The sequence below is a fragment of the Meriones unguiculatus genome, chromosome 4 (assembly GCF_030254825.1).
Source record: "Meriones unguiculatus strain TT.TT164.6M chromosome 4, Bangor_MerUng_6.1, whole genome shotgun sequence".
Classification (NCBI taxonomy): Eukaryota; Metazoa; Chordata; class Mammalia; order Rodentia; family Muridae; genus Meriones; species Meriones unguiculatus.
In genome coordinates, this window is record NC_083352.1 from 127,885,088 (window position 1) to 127,913,007 (window position 27,920).

General features: G+C 46.6%; 1 protein-coding gene across 1 annotated transcript in view; it reads right to left on the reverse strand.

Annotated features, from left to right (window-relative positions):
- Acss1 (acyl-CoA synthetase short chain family member 1) overlaps positions 1-27,920 on the reverse strand; it is a 49,876-nt gene that overhangs the window by 18,103 nt on the left and 3,853 nt on the right. The window contains exons 2-5 of the mRNA XM_060383106.1: positions 23,646-23,742; positions 6,109-6,308; positions 2,284-2,459; positions 1,339-1,491 (exon numbers count right to left, since the gene is read on the reverse strand). Coding sequence (XP_060239089.1) covers positions 1,339-1,491; positions 2,284-2,459; positions 6,109-6,308; positions 23,646-23,742 — 626 coding nt within the window. The remainder of the gene's footprint in view (positions 1-1,338; positions 1,492-2,283; positions 2,460-6,108; positions 6,309-23,645; positions 23,743-27,920) is intronic.

Sequence of the window (27,920 nt, forward strand, 5' to 3'; positions counted from 1 at the left end):
CAAAGTCCACTTCTTAATGACACACTTCCTCCAACAAAGCTGCACCTACTACAGCAAGGCCACACCTCCTAATAGTGCCACTCCCTATGGACTAAGTAGTCAAACACATGAGTCTATGGGGCCATTCCTATTCAAAGCCCCACAGGTTCTCTCACCCCTAACAAAGAGGTTATCTGTAATTGACACCCACTGGCAAAGGGAAAATCAGTTTTTCCAGTGGCATGTAACTGGGTTTTTCAACCATACTCCAAAGTAGGTCCCATGCCTAGGCATAGTTTTTGTGAATTTGTGTGTGTATATGCAAATTTTTGTGAATTTTTCATTTTGTTTTTGCATTTTTTTTGTCATATTGTGCTTACACTTGTTTGTTTTGATTTTTGTTTTTGTGGGTTTTTATTGGTTTCTTGGATTGGGTTGGGGTTGGGGTTTTTGTTAACAAGAGAGAAAGAAGTCAGGTATGATGGCCCATGCCTTTGATTCCAGCACTCAGGGAGGCAGAGGTCAACCTGGTCTACAAAGCAAGTCCAGGACAACCAAGGCTACACAAAGAAAACTCTGTCTTGAAAAACCAAAAAGAAAAAAGAAAGAGAGAGAGAGAAAGTTGGTTGATTGGTTAGTGAGGTAGGGAAGATCTGGGAGGAGTTGGGGGAGGGAAAAAATATGATCAAACTATATTGTAGGGAAAAAAATTAAATGAAATAAGAACAAACCAAAGACAAAAAAAAAAAAAAAAAAAAAAACCTCAAGCAAACAAAAAAGTAAAAATCAGAAAGAAAGGATAAACTATGAACTTCTGAGTGGAAGAAAATAAATATCTTAATATATAATAGTGAATTTTCATCTTTATACCAAGACAGAGTTGCGTTTGGCTTGGGTTTCTTTGTTTTTCTGCTGTCTTGGAGATAGAAGCCAGGGCGTTGAGCATTCTAAGCATGCATCTACCACCCCAGCCCTGGTAAGTTTTTTTGCTGCTTATAACCTTTCTTTTCACAGTGCAATTGTTAGAGACATGCAAAAGGAACCCATGAAGTCAGAAATGAAAGGGAGCCTGCAAAGCCTTCATCCCCACACCTCCAGCAGGAGTTAGAGCAAGGCAGAGGGGCTACTGGGCCACAGCAGCCTCAGCTGCACCCCAGCTCTTCTTTCTCTTGCACACACCCACTCTACTGCACCATAATTCATGACAGCCTGCTCATGAGGATGCTACAAGCAAACATCAGCACCACAAGCATGCGGCTGCAGAAACTCTAGCCATCTCTGTGGTTCCTCCTTGCCCTACCCAGAATCTGCAAAGGCAAGGCAGGAGCCATCCTTCACCCTTCTCCCCTGGGTTCTTACCTTGTGTGTCATGGCAGCATACAGTAGATAGCCTGCCTGTGTATGAACAAGTCCCTTGGGTGATCCAGTGCTTCCTGAGGTGTAGAGCATGAAGAGCATATCTTCACTGCTCATACTTTCAGGTTCACACACAGGGGCCTCATTGGCCATCTCCTGGAAGGGACAGATGCACATGACCAGGTCAAGGCATTTAGCCACTCCCCTCCACTAGGCCCTTGCAGAGTACCATTTCCCTAAATGAAGTCAGGACTCTCAAAGTTACATTCTCTTTCAATTTTAAATGTACACACACACATACATAAAAACAGCTGGTGGTGTAGTTTAGTGTTTGAACTCCTACTTAGCATATGCAGAACTCTGGGCTCTGGGCTCCACTCCCACTATGGGTTAGAGGAAATGGGGGACACCTCCAGGAAACCCAGGTGATCTAATAATAATGTCTCCTCACAGCTCCAAAAGGTGACCAACAGAGCCAAAAATCACTGAGCCCTGGGGACCCTGAAGAGACCCCAACCAAGGACAATTCATGGAGAGGGCCTAAAACCCCTGCCCAGATGTAGCTCATAGACTCAGTCTCCAAGTGGGGTCCCTAGTAATAGGAACAGAGCCTGTGTCTGGCATGAACTCAGTGGCAGGCTCTCTGATCACCTCCTCCTGGTGGGAGCATTCTTGCCAGGCCACCGAGGAAGACAATGCAGCCAGTCCTGATGAGACCTGATAGGCTAGGGTCAGATAGAAGGGGAGGTGGACCTCCCATATCAGTGGACTAGGGGAAGGGGCATAGAGGGAGAAGAGGGAAGGAGGGTGGGGTTGGGAGAAGACAATAGAGGGGGCCACAGCCAGGACACAAATTGAATAAATTATAATAATTATAATAATAACAATAAATTATACATAAGAAAAAAATAATCTCTCCTTACACTGTACCACGTGAGGTAAACCCACCTGCTCAAGGGGGATGTCCAGACTCCCCATATGAACCTTGGTGTCCGTCCTGTGAGCCACCAGGACATGCTGGACTGTGGGGCAGTTCTTCACAGCTTCATCCACTATTTTCTTCAGCTCTACTACACGCCCTCCCCGGAGCCCCTGGTTGAAGGTGATAACAACCTTGCACTTGGCTAAAGGATACAACACAGACATATCTGATGAGCATAGACCCTCGAAGCCTGACCTGACTGGTAGCTGAATGCCCCTGACCTAAGAGTGTGGCCAACAGAACCAACAGAAAAAGTAAAGGTCTGCTTGCTGTGTCAAATACAAGTGCCCCATCTTTCCCCAGCTCTGAGGGTGAGTAGGGGAACTAGAGACAGAGTTCTAGTTGAGACTAAACTGTTCTCCCACAAGTCAGCAGCATAAAGACCACTTCCCAGCCAGGATTCTACTCTCTCCGGGAGCTTTCTCCAAGTGAGGGATAGTCACGTTGCCTGTTGTGACCACCTTGGCAAGTGGGACCAAGGTTTCCACATAGCCAGTGGTCCTTTGCTGTCCAGAGAATATAGTCTCTGGGTGGGTGAAGTTGTGGCCCAGCCTTACCCTTACAAGAGTACTCACCTTGCCTTCATGGGAGCACACCCTCTCACATTCCTGCTCTTCAGGTACCCAGGCAGGCTTTGCTCAAGATTCTCCCTGAAAGTCCACACTTCTATATACAAGGTAGCCGAGGCCCAGAGCAGAGTGTGAGAGACGCTGTGGCGCTGAGGGACTACACTGCCTCAAGGGGACAATCCAACAGAATCCCATCTGTGGATTAATTTAGTCTGGCCCTGTGTATGTGTCTAGAGCAAATATTCTGCAGTGATATTGCCTGTAGGGGCTTCCCACGTCCCTGAGTGTTATGGTTTGAATTTCAAGTGTCTCCCACAGATTTCCAAGCTGGTGGTGATATTTTGAGAGGTTGTGGTAACTTCAAGAGGTAGAAGGTGGCTACATTAACTAGGTCATTTTGGGGTGTGCAGTGAAGGTTGTATCCTACACACAAGCATGCACGTACACACACCACCATATACACCCACACACTCACACCATATATACCCACATACTCACACCATATACACCCACACACTCACACCATATACACCCACACACTCACACCATATACACCCACATACTCACACACCATATACACCCACACACTCACACCATATACACCCACATACTCACACACCATATATACCCACACACACTCACACACCATATACACCCACACACACTCACACACCATATACACCCACACACACTCACACACCATATATACCCACACATACTCACACCATATACACCCACACACACTCACACACCATATACACCCACACGTACTCACACACCATATATGCCCACACATACTCACACACCATATACACCCACACATACTCACACACCATATACACCCACACATACTCACACACCATATACACCCACACGTACTCACACACCATATATACCCACACACACTCACACACCATATACACCCACACGTACTCACACCATATACACCCACACATACTCACACCATATATACCCACACACACTCACACACCATATACACCCACACGTACTCACACCATATACACCCACATACTCACACACCATATACACCCACACACTCACACACCATATATACCCACACACACTCACACCATATACACCCACACACTCACACCATATACACCCACATACTCACACACCATATACACCCACACACTCACACACCATATATACCCACACGTACTCACACACCATATACACCCACACATACACCACTAGTACACAAATCATATACATACTCATACACACACACCACACACACACTACAAACACACACATACACACACTAACACATCACATATTCCTACACACACACTCACATACTCTCACACACACGTACATACACATACCACACACTCAGTCACACACAGTTTTTCTGCTTTCTGCTATGAGGACAGCCAGAGCTACATAGTAAGACCCTAGCTCAAAAAACAAAGGGGGTGAGGGGAAACAATAGTAACCTCTTCATAAAGAAAGGACCTGAACCAGACAGGTGCATAGCCAAGTGAAGACCTGATCCTAGGATAAGTGGAGTCCTATTCAACTAGCACCAATCCATCTCAAAATCTTTCAAAAACAAAAGTAGTGCATATTTCCAAATTCATTTTATGAGACCAGCATTATTCTGATGCCAATGTCAGACAAAAACACTAAAAAAAAAAACTATTGGTGAATAAATATCCCTCCTGAACAATGGTGCAGAACCCCTCAATGTCATGCTGTACCTCACAGCAAGTAGGGTTTGCCCACAGGAAAGCGAGGATGGTTGAGCAAGCAGAACCCAATGATATCATACACTGTATTAACAGAATAAAGGAAAAGCCTATGTTTCAACAAATAAAGGGAAGTACCTGACACATCCAACACTTGATGCTAGAAACATGAAACAACAAAGGAGAAAGAAGATGAATAGTCCTCGACCTGACGAAGGACATCCATGCAATGCCGTAGCTAACATCATACTCCCATTGAAGAAAACTAAAGTGCTCCCTCTGAGATCAGGACAAAGATGAGCATGCCAGCTCACCCCTGCCCCCACTACTAGTCAACATGGTCACAGGACTTCCAGGCAGAGCCATTAGCCAAGAGAATGGAATCACCAAGAGTGAAAGAAAGAAATAACACTGTCTCTACCACAGAATGCATGATACTGTAGGTATGAAATCCATTTAAAAACCGTGAAGGCTAATTAAAAATAAACTTACAGGATATAAGAATAAAATGAAAATTTCAGTTGTATTTGATGGACAAAATGGTGTCCACCTATGATCCCAGCCCCCAAATACTGAAACCAGTAAATTTCAAGGCCAGTGAGAAGACTGTCTCACAACCCAAGAGTGGGAGTATACAAGGCCTTGGGCTCAATTCTCAATACACACACGTATACACATGCCTGCATGCTATTCATTGTACTTCTCTCAAAATGAGCAACTATAAGGATACTAAGAAAAAACAAGACAGACTAATTCTCAGTGGCTTCCAGAATCTGTGACCTTCCTCGAGGAGCCTACCCAGGGTCTGTATATGGGAAACAGAGGGCTCAAGCTGGATAGACAGTGGGCCACCATCCATCCATCTGTCCGTCTGTCCGTCTGTCCGTCCATCTAGGCCTCTGACAACACTGAAAGCAAAGACATGCTGCTGCTGTTCTTTCTAGGAGACTCAGACCCACCTGCAATTTGAAAATATTTTTTTTTAAAACAGGGTCTATGTAGCCATGGCTGGCCTGAAACTCTATATGGACCAGACCAGCCTCAAACAGAGATCCACCTGCCTTTGCCTCCCAAGTGCTGGGATTAAAAGAGTGCACTAGGGCCAGTGGGTCTGAAAGTCTTACTGATAAACCAGGCTTCTGGAGGCAGCTATTTCCCACCCCTTGGCCAGTGCTGTTGAATTTCAGTACCACAAGCCTGCCAGACCACTGTGCCCTTTCACCAGCAGTGTGGCCCCAACTGTTCTTCTAGGCCTCACACAGATGCATTCTTCCCATCATGGGCCTGGCACTCTGCTGTCTCCCTCACTGGAACTTTCCCCTCCCTGCTTTGTTTGGCAAACTCCATCTGATATACTCAGATCTAGGCCTATTTATTCACCACAGGCCTGCCCTGGTGGCACCTGCCTTTGGTCTGTGCAACTTCTCACTGATGGCTAGCTCCACTAGTCTCTGCTGAGAACATAAGGTCTGTGGACTCCTGAACTCCTCCCGTACCCACCCATGCTCACCATCATTGATCCTCCCAGCCAAGGACTCTGCACTAAAACCAGCAAACACCACTGTATGGATAGCTCCAATCCTTGCACAGGCCAGCATTGCTGCCACAGCCAGTGGGGACACGGGCATGTAGATGGCCACACGGTCCCCTCGGTGCACTCCATGCCTCTTCAGCGTGTTGGCCAGGCGGCATGTGGTCTCCAGAAGCTCCCTACAGCATAGGGGAGAGAAGGCCATTAGAGACAGGGAAGAGCCACAATACAGCACAATGGGACAAGTCACAGATTGCAGGTGCTGTCTCCCAGCCCAGTGCAGGAGGATGAAAGAACTTGCAGCTTGGCAAGACAGAAATGTTTTCAATGTTTGTATATGTTCAGCCATACTGGTAAGGCTGTCCTCACAGCCTTTCTATTTCTGAGAGGTCATATTCCCAAGGTCATGTTGGATTCAAAAATGTAAGAGGTAGGTTTTAAAGAAAGTCTTCTGGCAGGAGAAAAGGAGGCTCATAATCTTCTATATCAATAGAAGCCAATGGTGCCAAGAAACTCTCCTTCTAGTCAGGGACTTAGACCTTGGTAGGGTAGGTGCCAACTTGGTGAAACCATAGTGACTGGGAAGACAGAAATGACTACCCTGGCCATAACCTCCTGGGCAGAATTGAGAGGCAGAGATATGTGCTAGGTACCTACCAGGCACAGATGACAGATTGGCAACACACACATACACACACACACACACACACACACACACAATTATGCATTCACATGGTGTAAAGAGACCTTCACCAGGTTACAACAAAAGATAGCAAGCTGGGTTGGTTCAGAGTTAACTCATGATTCCTTCATCATCATAGTCCTTGATTAATCATAGCTTATCACACTGAACTCCAAGAAAACCAGGAGTACAGGATAGGAAAGCTGCCCCATTGTGAAAGCAGAAGAGGAGAAAAACAGAGGCAGGACAGAAGTAAGCCCATCAAGGCTATTTGAATACCTTGTCTCATTAAACTTGGACATGCCAAATGGATACCCAGTCATTTTCCCTCTTTTTCTATAAATTTTTCATTAATTATTTACAATAAAAAAAAAACCAACTTACTCAGAAAGAAAGGCCCCTTTTTTTCTGGACTGATGGAGGTTACCATCAACCACATTTCTGCCCTCTGAGTTGCACTGTTGATGCTCCAAATAGGGCAGGGCCAGGCCTGCAAACAGGCCCAAGGTGGGACTCTGTTTCAATACCCTCAAAGCCACTGAAAAGCATAGTTCCCGATCTACAGGGCTTTAAGAAAGGCTTAGCTCAACAAGAGGCCTCTGGGAAACCACAGCAGAATGAAAATGCAGCCCCCATCTCAGACAGAGTTCAAGGAGCCCTTTGTTTCTTCTGAAGCCATCCCACAAAGGAACACAAATAAGCCTGATGCCCATCCACCCTGCTATTGGCCCAGCTGCTGGCTACTTCTACCCAGCTCAGTCCAGTGGCCCTTGAGGGTTTCCATCTTTTCTCCCTGAAGCTGTAAGGAGGACAAAGGCGGTATTCAGTAGTATTCTGCCTACCCTTTCCCTAAGTTAACAATGAAAGAACACTCTGAGACCAAAGCTACAGAGTAGGGCCCAGAAACAGCCCTACTCTGCTGAAAGGCCTGCCCGGTGCTAAAATAATAAAATAAAATAAAATAAAATAAAATAAAATAAAATAAAATAAAATAAAATAAAATAAATTAAAATAAATTAAAATAAATTAAAATAAATTTAAAAAGCAGCTGCAAAATAAACCAGGCCCTTCACATCAGCTCTGTTTTCAGATCTCTAGAGTTTATACCCTGTGCTGAGAAAGATGGAGTCTAGAGTGCCATGCCTACTGACCAGTGGTGTTGAAACCCAGCCTTTACCCTGTAGCCCTGAGGCAGCCGTTGAAAGAGGGACTGTGGCCTGTTTGTAGAGCAAGACCTTCCTATATCAACACAACCCTACTACAAGTTCTGTAACCAGCCTGACACTTGCCTAAAGTCACACAGGGGAAGTGCACCCTCCGCTTCCATCCTGAGAGTCTGAGATGACCTCCAAACAGGAAACAGCTGGAAAGAGAATCTAGCGGGAGGAGAGGAAGAAGCCGTATTTACGTATTCATTTTTCTTTCAGTCAACGTTGGATTTTGTTGTTGTTTTGAGAATAAGACCTGAAACTGCAAATAGCCTAGACTGGCCTGGAGCTCACCAACCCCTGCCTCACCTCATATGTGTTAGAATCACAGATGTGTGCCACCGTGCCCAGCTTGAAGATGTTTTGTTGTTGTTGTTTTGTTTTATTTATTTTATTTTGTTTTTCTTCATGACTAATACCGAAAGCTTCTTTCCTTCCTAGTCATTTCCCTGATACTAGACTAAGGAAGGAAAATATTGATTGGTGAGTGTTTGGGTGTTGTGTTTAGGAAACAACAAATTGAGAATTGATGGTCTATCCATTTCCTACACTGACTCTGGCTCTCCATGACACTAGCTGAAAATCTTATCTTCTTTAGTACCTGTCTGCTCCACTAGAGTACAAGGTCTGCTTAGACATAGCTTTGTTTCTTACTTATTGCCTTATGATCAACATTTATAATAAGGCTAGGTAACAGAAGATACTCAGTAAATATTAAATAGATGAGTACAGCACGTGAACATAAAATGAAAGCCATATAGGCCCAGGGCAATGAGCTACACTCACTGGCAAAATCCCTCTACACTGAGAGCCTTGAGGGCCAACTCCATGACCTAAGCAAACACACAAGGGCTTTGCTACACTCTCTAGGATTTAGTATTCCCTTTGGTGCACATGAGAGAGGAAAGGGTGAGTTTTAGTGATGCAGAATGTGACAAGACCAACCTTTCGCTCCCAGCAAGGCACAGCAGGTCCTGCACCCTATCTTGAAGAACCAGCCCGAGGGAACGGTCACTGAACCATGAAGCCTGATTTCATGGTGACAAATTCACTCTCTCTGCTGCTTACAATCCTCAGAGAATGGAAGCCACAGAAATAGGCTAGACGTGTTCATAAACCAAGTGCACCGTCATGTGATGTTATGGCCATGACTTTTAGCAAAGAGCTTTGACAAAAATGTTAAGAGTCAGCTGGGCATGGTGGCACATGTCTTTAATTCCAGCATTCAGGAAGCAGAGGCACGTGGATCTCTGTGAATTTGAGGCCAGCCTAGCCTACTTCAGGACAGCCAGAAACCCTATCTCAAACCCCTGCCCCTCAAAAAAAGAAAAAGAAAATATTAAGAGTCGCACACATATCAACTCGGAAAACTCCCAAAGCTGCTGTTGGCCAGTGAAAGCCAAAGACACCATCAGGGGATCCCCATGAGACAACAGCTGGGACTGACACGTCATCTGGTCAACCTGGGCCACTCCAGCTATATTTTCTAAATTCTTTCAGAAAACGGATGCACTTCCCTTGAAGTATGCTACACTCTAGTGAAGGTACTTACCTCAGCCTTTATCTCTCAGAGAGCTGTCTCCCCGGACACCCAGTAGTATTTGAGCAAAGATAAGGATGTGTTCTGTAACTTAATGCATAGCAGCCATTATCCTGTTAACTGGAGCAGCTGTGAATACCTGCAGGACACTCCCAGAAAGACCTGGCCCTGTTCCCCTCTCACAGAAGGGGGTGATATTAGACCCTCCCCAGGGACTCCAACCTCTCCCTCCTGTACCACCCCTTTCCCCAGCTGTATGCAATTCCACGCTAGGGGCTTGTGATCTTGGGGGTGCTAGAAGTGTATAGAGTTTGGAAAGTAGTCATGCATGCTGGAGCAGCACTTTTCAGTCATGCAACTGTTTTGTGGCGTTTGGGGGGGGCGACTCACCTCTGCTCTTGTAACTAACCCCTCTCTTATGCTTCTGTTTCACCATGCTACCCTGGGGTGGAACTGTTGCATTGCCCCATTTGTCATGAGTAGGCATGAGAGAAACTAACAAGATCCTACTGGGCTCCCCACATTTTAGAATAAAATGGCCATATTAAAGAGTCCACGACTAAGGAGACTGTGTGTCCTAGCTATGATGTCCCAGGCATCTTTAAAGGTGTTCCATAGATGGCAGCTATTGTAATTACATAAAATGGGCTAAGAGGTGGGAAAAGAGTAAATATAGACAGCTCCTTAACTGCTTTTTTTTTTTTGTTTCTCACATTGGGTATTGCACCCAGGACCTCACACATGTAAAACAATCACTCTATTGCTTACCTACATACACAGTTAATTTTATTTATTGGGACAGACTGTTTAAAGGATACATTTTACACTGTTCTGGGGCTAGAAGCCAGACCCTTACCCATGCTAGGCAAACATCCCACAGACAACCTTACACCCATAGTTCTCTAATGACTCCTTAGCACAGGAAGACACATGAGTTGTCTTTCCCAGGAGGGAGAATATAAAAATGCCAGTTTGTCCTATGTAAGTTGCAGATCAGATCCTCAGCTCTGAGCAAACGTGACCCAAGTGTTTATGGAGGCCCTGAGTGAAGCATTTCACCTGACCTGACCAGTCCACCTGCTTTGTGGCCACCTCTGGCAGCACTGGGTGCTCCACAAGAATGTTTAAGTAACATCTGGCCTTTAGGAACCTAGCCAGAGGCTCAACAGCAAAAAGTACAGGCCTATCCAGACAAGACCACCTGAGGGTCATCAAAGAAATAAAAGAAATTATTGATCCAAAAAGGGTTTGGCTTCTTCATCATCTTCTTTTAAGAAAGCAACAACAAGTTTTATTCATATTAAAAGAAAAGAAAGGGGGGAAATATTGTGGATATAAACATGTTTTTGTTTTAATCCCAATTGTGGGCTGTGGGACTGATTCAGATAGTCTACAGCAGCAAACTATTTGGCTCCTGTGGGCTCTGAGAAGTGCTCTTTGCCAGCTGCAGATAGTTTAAATCTGAGGACTCTGGAGAGAGAGTAAATGCCAGGACCCAGAGCATGTTGAGGAGCTCCAGACAAGAACAAGGCTACTGCTGCTTCTCCCTTCTGGCTCGTGGTGGCTGTTGATGCAGTGAGACAAGAAGTTGGAGATCTCCTGAAAGGATTGTACTACAAGGAACCCGAGGACCCTAACCAGCAGGAAGCAGCTAACAGAACTGCACTCCCTCTCCCACCAACCCTTTCTCTCTCCTACCTGGTATTGGGATGTTGGGAGGGATTACAGTGGAGTAGGAAGAAAGAGATACAAGATATATAAGTAAAAGAGTTTTTAAAAAGTACAGCAGCCACCTGCCAGAACAACAGCAGGAGCAGCTCTCAGAAGGGTGCAGGATCACCCACCAACTGCTGACCTCTTGGGGTCCAGGCTTGGGGTTTAGAGAAGCTGAGGGGAAGGCGCCCACCCTACACCATCTGTAAAACCACCAACCACCACCGTGTGCCACCTCTCCTTCTCCAGCCATACTAGCTCCCCACTATGAGCACAGGACGCCTTCTCTCTAGGCCAGCCATGGCCACTTTCAGGTCCGTCACCTTTTAACACCTCAGCCTAAAGTGTCTGGTTCCCTCTCCCATAGTCTCCTTTCCCCCCTGTGCTATAACAGCAGTAACACCTGTAGTGCGGCCTGTGCCCCAGTGTTCCAAATCCTTCAGATGAAACAACTTTCATAATAGCTTCCTGTCACTGAAGCAAAATACCTGAGATAATCACCTTAGGAAAAGAAAAGGTTTGTTCTGGGCTCGTAGTTTTATACTTATTTATTATTTCATGGTTTTTTTTTTTTTAATTTATTTATTTATTTTTATCAGTTACATTTTATTAACTCTGTATCCCAGCCATGTCCCGATCCCTCATTCCCTCCCAGTCCCTCCCTCCCTCCCTCATCTCCATCGTGCCCCTTTCCAAGTCCACTGATAGGGGGGACCTCCTCCCCATTCATCTGATCCTGTTATTTCGACTGATTTGGGCCTGTAGTGGAGGCTCAGTGCATCATGGTGAGAGTAGGTGGTGAAGTCTTCTCACCTTGATGTGACAGGGAGAGAAAGGAAAGGAAAGCAGGAGGCACACCAGTCCCGATATCTCCTTCAAGAATAAGCCCACAACAACCTAAAGGCCTCCCCTAAGACTTTACTTCCTTTTTCCCCTTCTTCAGTTTTTCAAGCCAGGGTTTGCCTGTGTAGCCTTGGCTGACCTGGACTCGCTTTGTAGACCAGGCTGGACTTTACTTCTTAAAGGCTCTACCACCTTTTAGCATTATAGGCTGCACACAGTACTGTCAACAGATGGGTCTTGGGGTGGGGGGCAGGGGTGGAAAACAGTCAAAACTTCAACTTCAATGGCCAAACAATCTGTGGACTCTGAACTCTTTCTCCATACAAGGAAACTGAGGCACATGAAAGTAAGCTGCTTTTTTCTCAAAGCTATTCAACCAAATTAATTGAGGGAGTATGTGAGCTCCAAAAGCCTGGCCCTTACCCAGCCTCTCTCATAAACCTCAGTGCCATGATAATCTCTCTTTATAATATAATATAATATAATATAATATAATATAATATAATATAATATAATATAATATATATATTATAATATAATATAATCTCTCTCTATAATATAACATGTTCCCCCAAAATCATGAGTTTCCTCCTTCAGCAAGTTAATGTCATTACCATTCCCCTTGAGCTAGTTTGCCTTTGGCTATTTGTTTTAGAGGAGTGGGCTGAGCAGAGACAGCCTGTGCTCAGCGTGTGTGTGAGCCCTGGTGCACAAGATGGGAAGAGGAAGGAACCGGAGGTTGATTTGTTCAAAACAGAGCTTGGATATGGGAGAGATGGCTCAGCAGTTAAGGGAAAACACTGCTCTTGCACAGAACCCAAGTCCAGGTCCCAGCACCCACGGAGGGCAGTCACACTTGTGACTCCAGTTCCAGGGGGAACCCAAAGCCTCTCGACTCTTTAGGCACCTCCACCCACATGCACATATCTGTACACAATATGAATACCTTGAAAATAAACCTTTTTGAAAACAGGAAAGTTAGCAAAAGAATGGATTAAAGTCCACCACCTTGGAAGGTAAACGAAGCCTTTCTTTATATCAGCAGGATGGAGAGCAGGTGTGAGGGGAGAAGTGTAACACCACACTCAACACCTCCTACCCCTGGGGTTGCCCAGCCATGTTCACATCCCACATCCCTGACCAAAGCCAGCAGGCTGACAGCCAAAACATGTACCCTGAAAGATACAAGTAACCAGTCAGACCTAAGAAAGATGCTGCTCTCCTGAATGTCTGATTTCCCCTTCACCCACCTCTTATCTATAGAAAAGAAGTTCTCTCCCTTCCAGGCACAAAGCACAGCTCTCACATCCCAGGGGATGCCAGTGACAAAGCAGTTAGCACTCTGGAGGCTCCCACAGGCTAGAAGCCCAGTGAGCTAGTAGAATCCCAGCATGGAAGCCAGCAAAAACAGCTGGGCCTGGCGGAACACTTTACCCTGGCCTACAGACTTGTTTACTGCTCCAAAACCACACAGGGAGTCCTTTTTCCGGTGAGATGTGAAAATGGATGCAGCTATTAACTTTCTAAAACATTTACTTTTCCCTGTGATTAAAAACAACGACCAAAAAAAAAAAAAAACACACACACACACACACAAAAAAAAAAAAAAAAAAAAAACAGGATCTTTCTTGGGTCCTGTGGCAGGTTTGCGTGGCTCCCATGCCACCTGGTAGAAATCCTGCAGTCACTCTGCACAAGTCCATGTGGCAAAACAGAGAAGCTGAGTTCTCACAGAAAGTTCCAGCTGGGAGTCATTCTCTTTTGAGGCTTTCCTGTGTGTCCACAGAACACTGCAGTTTGACACCTAGAGAATGGTCTCTGGCAAAGATTTATTCCAGCAGACATGGTCACCAGGATGACACTCCAGGAGCCAAATTGAGGCTGCATGCTTTCCCTGCTTCTTGGAAAGCATTGGTGAAGCATTTTATGAGGCAGAGAGACAGCTCCTGTGACCAGGTCGTGCTGGCAAGTGTCCAAAAACCAGCTTTCTTGGGAAAACAGTCCCATAGCATGTGCTAGTGAACACCATGTAAAGCTCGCCTCTGTGGCTGATTTTGAGAGACCAAAAGATAAGCAGCGATTGTTAACAGTATGTAGAGTAGGCGCGGTATAGCAGTAAGTTCCCTGAGGGGAGAGCTACCTCCGCTGCATTCTTTCCCCACCCACTAGAGATACAGTTGCTAGGAAACTGGACCCTCCCCCTAGGGAGGGACACCTGGTCATTAATAGTCTGGGAACCTTCCTATAGCCAATCGATTCCAAATGTAACACCTTGACCAATAGATGCTTGCCAGGCAGGAATTGCCCCTGCCTTGGGCATGCTGGGATGGACCAGAATCTATAAATCACCCCACTAACCTGGGTGCGGGGCGCTCAGCTCCCGCCGCTTCGGCGGTGGGTGCTGTGTAGGCCCGAGCTGCAGCTTGTAATTTTCAATAAAGAGACCCTCATGTGTTTTGCAACAGAGTCGATTCCTGGAGATCTTTTGGGGGCTCGCGAACTGGGTATAACAATTTCAAACCTCCAGTAAGACTCCCTAAGCAAGGTGTTGAAAGCTAAGTATGCAATCAGTGGCGTGCACAGAATCTTAGGCAAACTTGCCCTGCTGCCACAGGCAGTCCCTTGAAAAACCCTGTGCCCTTCAACTTCCCGGAGAACATCTTTAAAATTAACTAAGTTTTTTCTTCCCTTTGTGAAAAGAAAAAATGTCAGTCATGACATACTTTCTATTTAATATCCTGGAAGTGAAGGAAAGCAACTGCATGCCTCTTTTTATTCCAGTCATGTCAACTCCTTTTTCTGGCCACACGCCTTCTCCCTTCGGCTTTCGGATGACAATGAGTTCTGTAGAATCTAAGGTTGGATGTGCTGCTCTTTGGAGTGCAGGTTCAAAGGCAGAGAGCACACTGACACAGTTCCCTTGGGTGGCCCTTTCACTTTGGTCAAGTAGCTCATCCTTGCTGAGAGGGACAAGTCCATGAAGCTGGAACCTTCACCAGGCCTGGTGCCCTTTCTGCAGTTTCAAGACTTCCTTGCAATTCCACAAAAGCATCTCCATTTGCACCAGTGGGGACCACTGCTCTAACCTCATGCAAGACAGTAGAGGAGACCCAAATCTCCTCTCCAGGCTTTACAATGTCTCCTAGCCTTCCAGTGCCACTAACCTGCCCCTGCCCAACTGCCCTCTGTGCCTGCTTGTCCTCCAGGACCCAGGTAATATGAAAGACAGCACCCATCATGAGCACTATACGTACAAGGATGCTAACTGACGTGTGGTATATTAGTTACTCTTCTCATTGCTGAGATCAAAAATCTAAGAATCAGCTCAAAGATGGAAGAGGGTTTGTTGTTGTTGTTTGTTTCTTTGTTTGTTTTACAGTTCAAGAGATTGCATTCCTAGCGGGAAAGGCACAAGAAAGAAGCAAGAGGAAGTTAGCGGTAGATCGCATATGCCATCAGGAAGCAGACAGACATAAACATGGTAGTCAGCTCCTCTTCTGCTTATATTCAGTCTGGGATCCCAGCCTATGGAATGTGTCTCTACAGTTATGAGGGGCAGGTCTCCCCACTTCTGTTAACCCAACCTACAGACAAACTCAGTTCTGGATCCTGTCAAGTTAACGACCAATACTAAGCATCACACAGACAGGAGGTCCGTGGGCTGCAGAGCTGCCCCTGTGAAAGGCAACAAGACACCACAGAGAGAAAGATTTTCCTATGCTTCTGCAGAGCCCGAGCTGAGTGCAAACCCAATAATGGCTTTTCCAGCTGTATAAAATTCCCAGCTCCAGAAGCTCTCTGGGAGTCAGAGCTGCAACCTTGAATAGTGACCTGAGGTCATGCACATGGGCTTCTGCTCAGTCACAGCGGGGGTGGGGAGACCACAGTGTACAAACAACAGGAGGAGGGCAACTAGGTAAGAGACTGGACACAAAAGAGATAAGAGACACCCGGAGGACAGAGAGCTGGGTAGCAGAACCCTCAGTCTTTTCTCGCCTTCGCAGGGCTGTACCCTAAGACATGGCATGCTGTGTCTCCCCAAATAAAAAAAAGGGCAAGAGTGGGGGAGCGGGCTAAGGGGAGGCTGAAAAACATCCTCAAAGAGAGACAGAGGATGCAGTAAGAGAAGGGACCACTTTTACATTTCTAGGTAAGCAAGAGTTCTGTCTGATCCACTACTCTGCTACCCTAAAGGACACACACACACACACACACACACACACACACACACACACACCGGAGGGGCCACAAGAAGCCACAGCTGCACACAGCAAACCTAACTCTTAAGCAGCTCCTAGAGGCTGCAGAAGCAGGAAGAACACAAAACAGGAACAAGGAAGCTCTCCACTGCAGGCTTCTCAAGCAGGAGCAGAGCCTATGCCCCTCCCCTTGGAGAACTGAGTCCCTCTTCTTTCCCACGGTTGAAGCCTTTCCATCTGCTGCAAACTGGCCGTTCCCCATCCCCCTGCTGCTCTTGCATAGGAGAAGGGTGCTCACAAAGTGGAGACCCAGCTGAAAGAGAGGTGTTTGCTTTTGTGTGCTCTTCGAATTGAACCTTGGTCAGGCTTGCCCACAGAAACCTCAAAGGACTCCATCAAAGAGGTTTCCTGAGACATAAATAAACCTTCTTAGCAGTCCAAAGATCCTTCCATCTAAAGTATAAAGTTCTGAGACGCTTAGTGAGCCCAAAAGAATAACAAGGAAATAAACTAGTTATCTATAAGAAGATTTAAAACATCTTCCAGCTTCAATGTAAGAAGCCATGTTCTTAAGGAAAGGCTTAAAATCCATGTATTCAAAACTAGAGACATGGCTCAGAGGTTAGGGTTGCATACTGCTCTTGCAGAAAAACAAGTTTCACTTCCCAGAATCCATGTGGTAGCTCACAACTAATATAACTCCAGGCGATCCAGGGAACTAACATTAAGTTCCAGGGGATCCAATGCCCTCTTGTGACTTACATGGTCTCATGCACACATGGTATAGAAACATATTCTCTCTCTCTCATCTCTCCATCTCTCTCTCTCTCTCTCTCTCTCTCTCTCTTACACACACACACCACACTCAGTAGGGGAGAAGATAATTTCACTTTGCAGATGAAAAAATTGAGTCAGAAGGGTGATATGTCCAGGATAGAACATAACTGGGGGAAGGGAGAGTACAGAGCAGGCCCACTGAGGACCTGGCAGAAGATTACCTGTCCAAACCCCTCCAAAGTTTGTCTGCCCCTCAACTCAAGCCTTCCCAGAACCTTTTCAACTGATGTCCAAGGAATTCCTGTTTCCTATCATTTCAACCCAAAGAGAGCAGCCCCTTTGTCACAATGAAAGACACTTAGGGCCAAGGACAGGAATAGGTTCTTAAGGAGGTGACTCCAGCTGAAAGTTCTCCCATCTCCACCCTGACTTCAGTATGTGGCATAAGCCATCCCTGGCACCTGGATAAGGGGAGTCCCCCCACCACAGTCCAGACCCCATTCTTCACTTCCCTGTGTTTCTCTACAGTAACGCCCAATGCCCAGCCCAGCATGCCAGGAGGAGACCCTCCCCTAGATGCTTGCTGAGGGCTTGGAGGCAGGCAGAGTCAGGGTCCTAATGGCCCCACTGCAACTGTGGGCCTGAGAGCGTGTCCCACCCACTACAAAGGCACAGATTAGAACCACAAACATCAGCACCTCGAAAACCATGGCTGAGGGCCCTGCTTCCTGCACTGTTTTAAAATGCTAGTTAGTACCCCTCCCTGCCCCACATCTAGCACTGAAGAACACTGGTATCATCCCTTCTATTACAGATTAAGCCAGAACTGGGCCCTTATGCCACAAGGTAGGCCATGAAAGCAGAGGGGAAGGCTATGGAAGAAGGAAAGTGACCAATAAAATGAAAGAAAGAGAAGGAGGGGACCAATAAGGTGGAAGAGGGACACAGGGGAGGGTGATGGTAGGTACCAATGAATATGACCAAAGTATAGTGATATGCATATAAGAAAATGGCATAATGAAACTCATTGTTTTGTACACTATAAAGAAAAACAGATCTTAGGGCTTGTCATTTGGGCTCTCATTCAGTCCAACCTCTGCAGTGAGCCCAAGAGAAGAAATGTATTGGTTCAGACCTGGTGACTTTCTCCTGAGGTGGTGTTTGTGGACCACAGAGCATCAGTCACTTCCCTGACTTATGCTCTCCCCAGCCTAGAAATCTGGGATAAAAACCTCAAGCATAGCATGGGGAGCCCTGCCAGCCTGGCAAGCAGAGTCCCAAAGCCTCATCAGTCCTGCTACCAATGCACTGTGGCTTCTTCTCGTGAAATCTTTTTCCTGAGTCTCTGCAATGCCCACCTGAGGTGTGCAGGGCTGTCATCTAAGAGGCTCCCATGGGGTGAGAAGGGGCACTGCCCAGGTGCCATCTGGCCTCCTGCCCCAGGAAAGACCAGATTATCTTGCCCTGCATGGTACCTTCCCCCAACCACTGTCCACAAGTGTAAGACGAACTCAGCCTCTTTCCCTATGGTCATACAGCCTGCTTACTTGGGGTTGGGGGTGGACACAAAACATCCAAGCTGAACTCAACCCCAGCTGCCCTCTGGCAGAGTGTGTCAGGGAACTGGCTCCACTTGCCTCACTACTCACAACTCTGAGTGTATTGTGGGGATCAGGAACCAAGGGGAAGGAGGGTCAGTGACGCCTGGGAATCGGACTCTGGAGACCAGACACAAAGATGCAGATCTAACTTTAAATGACTGAAAGGCCAGTCAGACCATCCCATGCTAACCTCAAGCACCAGTAACAATCAGGTTGGTGCGACTCTAAGGAAATATGGGAGATGCAGGGAGCAGGCGGGTCACCTTGGAGACTTCCGTAAAGAAGGGGAACGCAGTCACGGTCCCAGCCTCAGACCCGTTTTGAGGCTTCACTAGTGTGCTAGGAGTCCCTCGTAGATCAACGCTGTGTGCACTGATCTGTACCTTTCCTGGGTCCGTCGGAGTCACTGACACTTTGCTCACCATTCCCTGTAGGGCCTCCAAAAGGCTTACCTCAACATTCCCCACAGTTTGTGGCCGTATACAAAAGAGCATGTGAAGTGGGCTATATGGCCAGGGTGTAAAATATATGCTCCTAGGACAGAGGTGTTCTTCAAGGCTAAACACCAAATTACTGGGTAAAGAAGTTGTTAGTTCACCAAACCAAATTCCTCAGAAATGTGCTTGTTGAGAGAGCTTAGTAGACCGGGTGGTGAGAGGCTTTGGCACCTGAGGAAGAAAACACATTGGTGTCCATCCCTGATAAGCTAATAATACCCAGACCATATGCTGACATGGCTCCTTCTGATGGGCTTCATTCCAGGATCCATCAAGCCCCAGAAACATCTGCTGACATGGCCCTTAGCACTGATGTGGGTTCACGGCACTGAACTTGCTGATGCAGGGTCAAGCTGTGGCCCCCCACCCACACCAGCCGTTTGCTCACAAAGAAACAGCTTCATCTCTCTGAGTCTGTCTTCATATGTGTAAGAATTGATGAAAAAAACTGTATCAGAAAAAAAACTGATCAACAGTACTTGAGGAGCTACATAGAAGAACTGATAATCCATAGTATCTTAAAATACAGGTTTGGGTTACACAGCATTTACATTGGAATCAGCAAATGGATTCATTGCAGATAAATTTCATATCAAAAGAGAAAGTTAAGCACATACTCTGGTTGATCATGGGCATGTTGGAGGGCTTGGGAGGAGAACGCTGGACAGGTTTGAGTGTGACTGTGACGTATCCCCCAGAGACTTGTGTGTTTCAACACGTGTTTCCCAGCAACTGGTACTGTTTAGAAACATAGGAAGGGGAATCTTGCTGGAGGAAGTTCTTCTTGCTGGGGCAGGTTCTAGGGGTTATAGTCTGGCCCTACTTCCTTCCTGAACTCTCTCTGCCTCCTGACTACCTCACAATGTGACCCCAGAACAGCCACAGCTATTTCTTCACCAGCATGACAGACTGTGTGCCCTCAAACTATGAAACAAAAGCAAACCCTTCCTCCCCTATTTTCTTCTCGTCAGATATTTGGTGGTGATGATGAAAAAAAGTAGCTACTACAGTACTGACATCTGTAACTCACTTTGCCGTGCACTGGAAAATAGGATGGATACACAGACAAGGGATAGAGATATGACACCACAAAACAAATTTAGATGGTTAGTAGATGGCTGCACTATTTCAAGTTTTTCATAACAAAATGTTAAAAATAACAATTATCATTCTTATCTAATAAAATGGTAGTCTTTAATTCTGTCGTGGTGTTTTGAACAATATTCACTGGTCAGTTGTTGATCATGACCATTGCTACCTATCATTGGTATTTTGCAGTTCAATGCATGTGCACAGCTCAGCCTCCTCGGCCAACCCTGTTAAGTCATTTTCACTTCATTATAGAGAGAAGGAAGTGGCGCCCTGGGAGACCACACAGCTCTGCCAAGCCATCAGCCAGGAGGCTATTCTGAACTAATGAGGACCAGAGGCAAAAACAGGGCCAAGGCCACTGGTGCCAGCCTGGGAGACTCTCTGCACAGGTCACCTGAGACTCCATGCAGACATCTGTTTACATGCAGATGTCCAGGCCACCTGTAAGCTTTCTTGAACCAAAAAAAAAAACATATAACCCTCACCATCACCACATAACAACTATAATTCCTCAGGATTCTGTCTGGTTTTCTTTGCAGGCTGGGTATTGAATTTAGGGCCCAATGCTCTACCCCATAGATGCATCTGCCCTTGTGTTTTCTTTGTGTATGGTTTTAGGGTGAGTTGCTTGCTTGTGCATGTTTGCTGAGACAGAGGCTTTCCAGGTAACATGTACTGGCCTCACACTTGCCATCTTCCAGCTTCCTATCCCATGTGTTGTGATTACAGGTGTGCACCACCATTCCTGGCCAAACTGAGTTTCTTTAAATGCTCAGGGGTATACTGTAGCTCAGTGGCAGGGCATTAACTTGCCTGGCATAACCAAATGTCCTTAATTTGACCTCTAGCAGAATTTAAAAAAAAAAAAAAAAGTGAGTCTGAGTCCGGAGCTTGACCTTTGAGTCTACAGGGCTTGTGACTGTCCTGAGGCACCCTGAGTGCCACCCCAGGGGTACCTGGAAGGAAATCATTTTATTTCAGAGGTAATATGTAAGTATATGTGCCTGTCTGTCTGTCTGTCTGTCTATTGGCATGACAACCAGCAGAAAGTCAAACACCTAAAACGGCTGGGGAAAGGACTAACTAGAGCCCTTCACATACTTGCTTCAGTTACAGAGTGTATGTAACACTTTGCCCCAGCAGCGGACACAGCCATGTGGTGCTAAGCCATCAGAAACCAACCAAAGCACCTTGAACTAATTCTGCGTGTTTATAGAGGGGCAGCTTAGTAAACACTTCACTTGTACTCAGAATGTGTCTTGCCAGGAGCTACTTCATTTCCATCAACCTCAAGTCTCTCTTGACTTTAATGAGCTGGCTGCAGTCCTCAGCATTCCATGCAGTTTACCTTTAACCTTCAACCACACATTTCAGCTGCTCAGACTGCCAAATACCACTGCATCCGGCCACAGGACGTCCCCTGTGGCCTGCCTCCCAACAGCTCTAAGCATACCTGGAATGGGGAAGGAGGAAAACACCAGTCTTTCAGGGCAGGACCTGAGCTATCTAGTTAGTGCCTGCACCCTGCTACACATGGTATTTATCTTTTAATGAATGACAGTGCCCAAGAAGCTGCCCTTTTCAGAAGGATACACAGTGACATGCAAATAGAGGTGGACCCTTAGAAGCAGCCGAACTAGCCAATTTACATGAGCAGCACTCCCCAAGTTCCCAGTACAGAAACCAATTAGGAATCTCCTCACCCAGCCTGGTACATTCCAAGCTCCTGGCAGTAAGATGCTGTTGGTCTGTGGGCCACATGGAGGCTAAAGCCAGGAACCAGAAAAAAAGGAAACCAGCACATTCCCTGAGCTCAGCTCAGCAAGGGAGAGAGGTGGCAAAATATGTCACAGCCCTCTAGCTATGAAGGCTACAATATGCTAAGGTCTAGTGGGATGAGTAGATGAAGGGATGCATGGGCCAGTAATACTACCAGGTGCTGCTGGAGGTTTAAAATGTCACCTTGGGACTAGACAGCTGGCTCAGTGGTTAAGGGCAGGTACTGTTGTTACAGAAAAGTCCAGTTCCTAGCATCCATATCAGGTGGTCCACAACCACCTCTACCTCCACCGCTAGGGCAACCAATGCCCTCTTCTGGATTCTGTGGGGACCTGCACTCTCAGGCACACACACACATACACACATAAGCATAACTTAAGGATAATTAAAATACCTGTGTGTGTGTGTGTGTGTGTGTGTGTGTGTGTGTGTGTGTGTGTGTTTAAGTCACCTTGCTTTCTATAAAAGGCAGCCTGAGCGTGGTATGCCAGTATTGAATTTGGTCTGGAATAATACTAGAATTCCAGAAGCAAGCGGGAAAGGAGTATTCAATTGCCCCCCAAGTTACCTGAGTGTCCACAAGTAATTGCTACTCTCAGTGCCCTGGCCTGAGGACACACCGATGAAGAGGCAATCACCTCCCTACTGTACCACAGCATCTATGAGCAAAACAACCCAGAGGCAGAGTGTTGGGTAGACAGTTATCCAAGGGCCCACCCAAATCACCATCACAGCCCATGGCCATGCTTCTCTGAATGCTCCCTACTTCGTACTTCATCACACACTCGGTACTCTATGCCCATATAGCGCATAAGTTCCACTTATGAACTCAAGGAACAATATCAGCCTTAAAAAAAAAAAAAAAAACTTTGTAAAACTTGTGTTAACTATCACGTCACCCACCACCCCCATCATAAGATATACAGAGAAAGGCCAAGTAGCTGGCATTGATGACAGTAGTTTCCTGCTTCCTGTTTAGACCATTACAGGATAACAACAGAGGACAGGGTGGTGCTAGGGACCCTGGAGCTAAGCTGAGTCAAATTAAGAGCCGACATTATGTGACCTTGAGCAGACCACTTAATCTCTGTACGCTTCACATCAGTGATAGGAGATACTGGTGGTGAGTGCTGCAAGGTCATGCCGCCCACATCCAGGCTCTGGCAGCTCTTAGCTCCTGCGAATGAATGTTCTTTGTCTTATTTGGGTAACTTCAGCTCTGGTGAACTGATATTCTGTATGCCCTGATACGTGCCATAGCCTGCCTTGTCCACATCTCCTTGTCTTGGGATAACAGAACATCCCCAAAGCTGAAACATCTCCCAGTGCTTAGATAATTCTATGTCCTGACCCAGGCAGCAGCAGATTTGGCAGAACTGGGCCAGTGCCTCTCGGGTCCCCAACATCGTTACAGGAATCTTCCCACATCAGGAATCACCAAGCAAATGCATGGCCAGAGTCCTTCCAGACTAGGAACCCTTTATGTGAATGGTCACAGCAGGGGTCATGCACCTTCCCCAGACCCAAACTACGGAAACATCCAGATCCCCTTTGGGTGTGGAGAGCCCCAGGCGACACACAGTACCTGTAAGTGATCCTCACTTCAGTCCCAGGCTCGTCTCTCTCCCAAATCAGAGCTATGGACTCGGGGGACTTCTGCACATGTTGGTCCAGGCAGTTGACTGTGCAAAGAAAAGTTAACAGATGTCATTCTGGGTTCCTGCAGAGCAGGATCTCCTCCCTGTCAGGAAAGGGTGCAGAGAACAGACACAATCACTATATAAACGTGACGTGTCTGCCAGGCGACCTTCTGCACAGACTCTGAGGAAGCCACATCATTCCAATGGTTCCTAATTGGCTGCATGTGGGCATCACCACCCAAGCTTAATGGGTACTAAGCTAGACATGCCTTTCAAGAAAAGTTCTGCTCCCCTCCCCCTCTGTTGCCCAAGCTCAGCTCACATGACTTGCTAGGAAAAAAAAAAAAAAAAAAAAAAAAAACATGGTCAGTGGGCTGGTTTACCATAAACCTGAGGATTAGTGGGTTCAGTTCTGCTGACATCCTGTTCATTGATCGTTAAGTTTAAAGGTGAGTTTAACTCAGGCCAGTTCATGCAGTGCCCCTTCTGCCTAAGCACATTCCCACCAGCAGCCTCCTATTGGGAGGAAATCTGAGGTGGACTGTCACATAACATTTGTCCAATAGAACACTGGGGCTGAAGTTACCCAGACAAGACAACCCCCCTCACAGAAGCTAAAAGCAGCTTGGGATAGAAACAGTAACAGCCAAAGCATGGATGAGGACAGCACCCTTGAGGACCCACTGCCAGAATTTCTCACCCCTGATGTGAAAAGCAGAGACTGAGCAGTCTGACCAAGGTCACACAGTGACAGATCTGGATTTGACTCAGACTAGTTCCGAGTCCCTCACGCTGCCCTCCTTGTAATGTCCAAACAGGCAGCCAAGAGCTGGTCCATGCAGATGGAAGAAAGCTGAGCCTAACCTGTGGCAAAAGGGAGAGGAGACACGAAGGAGGGTGATTCTGAAGACAGATGAAACATGGAACTACGGGGAACAGTGAAGTACACTGGCAAATGAGAAGAGGCAGATCCTACAGTGGACGGAAGAACAAGGCTGTTAGAGGAAGAAACTAGTGAGCAAGCTTCACAATTCTCAGCTGAATGTGCCACCAGGCTGAGTCTAGCTTACCAGCATGGAGCTTGTATACTCGTGTGTATGTGTGTGTGTGTGTGTGTGTGTGTGTGTGTGTGTGGTTTGTCCAAACACCAAGGATTTTCATCCTAAAATCATGGCTTTATAGTCAGCAAAGAGGTCATCCCTTGGCTCAGGGTCATGACCCCAGGTGCCTGCCTGTAAAGGTGACTCTGAGCTGGTCATGACAAGTTGGGAACAGTCACCTGAGAATCAGCGATACAGAAAATCCTAAAGACAGGACTGGTTAAGAGCAGGAAGTCTGGGCTTTTCCGGGCACCTGGGAGCTAGAGATAAATTCAAGTCCTTTACCGCCTAGATGAGTTGAGAAACTCAACTGGGAGATGTGTGCCCATATTCTCCCCAGGGAACCTCTGCTCTTACCCAGCCTGACATTTGTCACCCTGAAGAGTGGACTGAGTCCACTCTTCAGCAGCCTTACAAGAGAACCTGGTGTCCTGCTGCACCTGTCCAAAATTAGGTCAGAAGGGCTCAGACCCCACAGAATAACACCTGCTCCCACGACAACCAGGGCACCCTGAACCACACAGCCCAGAAGAGTACCCTGCCCGTTTTAAGCCAAGAAAGGAGGCAGTTGGAGACAGGGGATGAAGAAGGCTTGGCACAGGTAGAAAGCACCAGCGTTCATCTCTTCCTGAGGCTGAGAGATGGTACAAATCTAGGCAGCTCAGAATAGATCCCTAAGTCCAGTGTCCCCCAGAAGTCTCCCACACAGAGGAGATGCTGAATCACTGGCTACCAACGGTCCCAAAGACATTCCTCTCCCTGCTGGACAAACCACGTCCAAAGAGCTACCCCTGCCCCAGGGCCTTTGCTCTGGTTTCCCCTGCCTGACACTGCTACAGATATCAGTGACTCTTTCTCTCATTGTACATGTTCCTGTCTATGAACCTCATGATTCTCACACTTGAGTGGTATCAGAATCCCCAAAGAGCTTGTTAGCACATAGCAGTCTAGGCCCCATGAAGCACACCAGCCCCTGGCAAAGCCTGTGCATTTAAAACAAACAGTCCTACTGCAGCCTGTTTTCAGACCACACAGAGGTAGAGGCCTGTGTGTTTACAGGTACACCTACTCCATAGCTTCCAGATTCCATTGGGATCCCATTTCTTTCTCTTCCTGGTGGGGGCTGGGGTAATAAAGGTATTTGCTAGCCCTGTGTGACACCTGGCCATGCCTTGCTGGCTGGCAGCCTGGAGCTGCCTGAAAAATCCTCAAGTCTGGCTCCTGGCCAGTCACCCATTAGCTACAGACAATATCCTTGTCGTTGACTTCAAGTCTCAGCTTTTTAATCAACAGGGTGGTATAGCAACCTCTGGCTCTGGATGAGTCTAAGAATTAGGTGCCCCTGAATGTGTCATAAGATTGGGTCTGAGGATGTCACAATGTCCCCAAGGAACATGCCAACAGAATAATCCCATTTCTTAGAGCCTCCACAGTATGAGGCCTGACAGAACCATGGCCCTAAAATTCCATGTTTGTGCACATATTACAGTTCCTTCTGCTGCCTCAGTTACAGGAAAAAGAGGGAGGGAGGAATGCAGAGAGAGAAGGAAAGAAGCAAGAGGAGAAATAGAAATAGGGAGATGAGAGGAAGGAGGAACGAAGGAATACATGGAGGAAGAAACGCTCCCTGAATTTACAAAATCTCTACATTAAAAAAAAAAAAAGTAACTCAATCCAAAGAACTGGGCAGTGAGACAAGAAAATTCCACCTTCAAGCATTTACAGGAAGAATTGGACCAGGGGCCAGCACAACTGACAGCATAGCTCAAACCCCACCTTCTACTTTAAGCCTTCCAAGTCCCCCGCACACAGTGAGCTTCGGTCCTCCCACCTCTCAGTTGACCTACACCATGTAACATTTCCTTATTCTGCTCAGGGGTCCCCATTCTAGGGCACAATACTCCTTCCCCCACCATCTGGGTCACAAGGACCATCAGGTGGCTTTCTCACAGGGACTGGTGAAGAGCCACAGTTCTTCCCCAGCCCTGGGGAAACCTGGAGCACATCGCCCCCATACAGTCTTACTCGTTCACTGTGTTAAACAAAAATTGCAGGAGACCATTGTTTTGGTCTAAAGCTCTAGCACAGGCCAGACTAAAAGTTAAAATGAAGTCATTCATGCTGAAGTTCACGTCACTGCAGCTTGCGGCCCAGCCCAGACCCTAACACAGCCGATGAGCAGTGAAGTTAGTGCTTGTTCGTGAATCAGAGATTTTTAGTTTCACTAACACACACACAAGTTACTGACGTGTTATTATTTCCATTACAAAGATGATACACAATAATGAAGGAATTTTTAACCACCCCCCCAACCCTACAGGACTCGGAATGGAATGCAGGGTTCCCACATGCTAAGTACTCAACTACTAGGCCACACCCCCATTCCAAAAGTTCTGATTGGTTGTTTAAATATACCTCCGCTTGCACCCAGCTCAGATTCAAGTGAACCCAGCACACAAAGTCGTCATAAAAAAGAAACTGGGGTTAATAAGTACATGGAGAATCACAATGGCTTTCTTTAAATAGCGAACTTCCCTGGCACATTGTGAGAACTTTCATTCCAAAAGTTGCATTTGCCAACTTTCCAGAAGCAGCTGCTATTTAAAGCAAGTCATGTTTCTGACAACTGAGAAGAATCCTGATTCTTCCCGAAGCTCTGCCTCATGACACTGGAGCTACCTTTTCCTTTGGAGTTCCTTTAAGAACTTAGACAGCTTTGTCGGCCATCATCTCAGCCTCAGCCTGACCCTGAGTCACCACCATCAAGGAAAGCGCATCAGCGACATGACTTCTATCTAGGCAGTGCTCCTAGAACATCGAGGGTGTAGTTGGCACTCCTCGGCAGAACGCCAACCTGGCCTGCGTGAAGCCCTGTGCTCCGAGACTCCCAATGTGGCAGGGAGGCGGGGGGAGCGCAGGAATTCTCTCGGTATTCAATGGTTAGTGTGAAATATTTTATCTGAACCTGGTGTGATGGTCAAAGACCTTTAATCTCTGTAGGAGACAGAGAAACAGATGAATTACAGGCCAGCTTGACCTACAAATGAGAAGTTCTTGCTAGAATAAGAATGCACACATTGAAATAAATCAGACTTGAGGTCTAGGGTTTAAAAAATAGAA